The 2,500-nt window shown below is 40.3% G+C and overlaps 1 protein-coding gene across 1 annotated transcript in view; it reads left to right on the top strand.

The window, feature by feature from the left end:
* Window positions 1-2,500, top strand: part of LOC308089114 (extracellular matrix organizing protein FRAS1-like) — a 237,327-nt gene that overhangs the window by 180,626 nt on the left and 54,201 nt on the right. Inside the window, 1 exon segment of the mRNA XM_080433684.1 lies at window positions 1-20. This exon segment is cut by the window's left edge and continues 174 nt beyond it. Within this exon segment, the coding sequence (XP_080289810.1) occupies window positions 1-20 (20 nt within the window).

Below are 2,500 nucleotides of genomic sequence, written 5' to 3'. Positions count from 1 at the left end.
ACGTCAACATCGACATCCAGGTGACTTTAGTTTTTTAGACCCAGTGGCTCTCAACATTTTTTATGTCAAGGACCCCCACATTAACACGCATTTGGCTGCGGACCCCCGTCTGAAAATGTGTGTTGTGCCAGGAACCCCCATACATGATTTGTGCTGTTGAAATGTTCACAGTTTTTTAATAGCCGGCGTTTACAGGGTTAAAGTTGTTAAACTGGTTTTGATGCTATTTTAACAGGGACCCCCCCCCCCCTCAAGGACCCCCGGACCTCACTCTGAGACCCCCTGACACTTGAACCCTATAGTGGGCCTATTCTGGGGGCAAACATTCTGCGAAAATAGCCGATCTACAAGCTCACAATTTCAGGATACCTTTATACGGGCTTAAGTCTTTCAACTGTTCCTCATTTAGCTGCTGAGGACCCCACTTTGAGAACCAGGATTCTAGTGTATGGTAGATGTGAGGGTGTCAGACTTTATGTACTTAGTTGGCCCCCAGTGTTCTATACTAGGCCCCCACCTTTTTCCCCTCTACACCATATAAAAAAATCACACCCAGTGTGAAGTGGGCGGTGTGGTCATCACAGTGGTCATCATAGTGATGGAAGCTCACTTTTAAAAAAAAAATGTTTTGAAGTGCATAATCCTATTTATAGGTTATTAATGTCATCATGTGTCTAGCTAGCCAATCACAGTGCTGAATAGAGTCAGCCAATAGAGTCAGCCAATCACAGTACAGCTAGGGGTGTACTAATGAGCCAATCACAATACAGCTAATGAGGTGTCCCAACCCCACTTATAGGGGCGGCTACACCACCCAAAAATAGCAGATCTACAAGCTCATAGCACGGCACTGAGTGCCGCGCTATGAGCTTGTAGATCTGCTATTTTTGAATTGGTGCAAAATATTATTATTATTTGAATATATATATTTTTCAAAGGGAACATTTTTGACTCAAATCTTTGCTTTAGGGGGGTCCCTGGAACAAATTAGTTTTAGATGGGGGTCCGCGGCCAAATACATATCATTTTGATGGGTCCTTGACATGAAAAAGTTTGAGCACCACTGATATTTTAGAAAAATGGGTTTTTCAGAAAACTGATAGGATTTAGAAGACATTTGTAGAATCCCCCCGGAAGCAAAGATTTGAGTTACAAATGTTGTCTTTAAAAAATATATATATATTCAAAGATTTGCACACAGTTTCACGATTAAAAAAAAATAGCAGATCTACAAGCTCATAGCGCGGCACTCGGTGCCGCGCTATGAGCTTGTATATCAGCAATTTTTGAATAGCCAAAGTAACCTAAAAAAACACAGATGCGTTCCCGGATTAAATGGGCTAAATAAGTCTTTTCAAAGTCTTCTAGTGTGTGGTATATACATAAAGCTATGCCCACAGAGTAGGGAGGCTATAGGGTTCATGTGGTTCAAAGTCTGGTGTATGGTACTGTGTAGATATGAGAGGGTGTCAAGACTTTAGTCTTGTTGAAGTCTTTTCAAAGTCTTCCAGTGTGTGGTAGACACATAAGCTTAATCCCTTTTATTCGCTCCTGAAAAGTTTCTAGCTGCTGCCGCGGTCCCTCTGCCCTCTAGCTAAGGGGAAAAAAAACACACTTACCACCGCTTTGACGGATTTGTTGGGACCGCTCCCGCCTTTTCAGCTCAGCGGGCCGCCACCATCAGTAAGAATTAGAAATGTGCGAGTCAACGTGATCACAGGCCGGATCTCTGCAAAAACCGGGCTCCATCAATTATTGAAAAGACAACAGGCGTGCGTGTGACTGGTTTCGGCTGCCCTGCTGCTAAAAAAAAATGACTTGAACGTTCTGGAGACTTATCAGTTCTGCTGGAACAGAACTTGATCTAGAACAGGAGATAGATGGATGTGTTACATGCTATATAAACCCTGTTATCAACCCATCACTTGACCACTTAAACCCCTGCAGTACTTAATCGTAGCCAGTGGTGGAAAGTAACTAAGTACATTTACTCAAGTACTGTACTGTACTTTTGTGTACTTTTTGGTATTTTTATTTATTTACTCAAGTACCCATTTTCAATAATTTTTACTTCTACTCCACTACATCTCAAAGGCAAATATTGTACTTTTACAATTCTTCATACACTACAATTATTTGAAAACTTTAGTTACTAGTTACTTTATAGATTTAGATGATTACACAACCACTTCAGACCTATATAACTTTTGCAATTTGAAAATAGCCGATCTACATTCTTGTAAGGATTTTTATACATTTTATACATTTGAAAACTTGTGAAATGGGACATTTTGCATAATGTGTACTTTTCCTTTTGGTGCTTTAAGTATATTGTGGTGCCAATACTTTTGTACTTTTACTCAAGTAAACTTTGAATGCTGAACTTTTACTTGTAACGGACTATTTCTACAATAGGGTATTGATACTCTTACTTCTTCCATCACTGCGTACACTGAAAACAACAGATCTACAAGCTGCTAATGTCACACAGGAAAACATT

This window comes from Gymnoscopelus braueri (genome assembly GCF_963280865.1).
Source record: "Gymnoscopelus braueri genome assembly, chromosome: 7".
Taxonomy (NCBI): Eukaryota; Metazoa; Chordata; class Actinopteri; order Myctophiformes; family Myctophidae; genus Gymnoscopelus; species Gymnoscopelus braueri.
The sequence above is the reverse complement of the archived record's forward strand: the minus strand, read 5'-3'. Positions and strand labels throughout refer to the sequence as shown.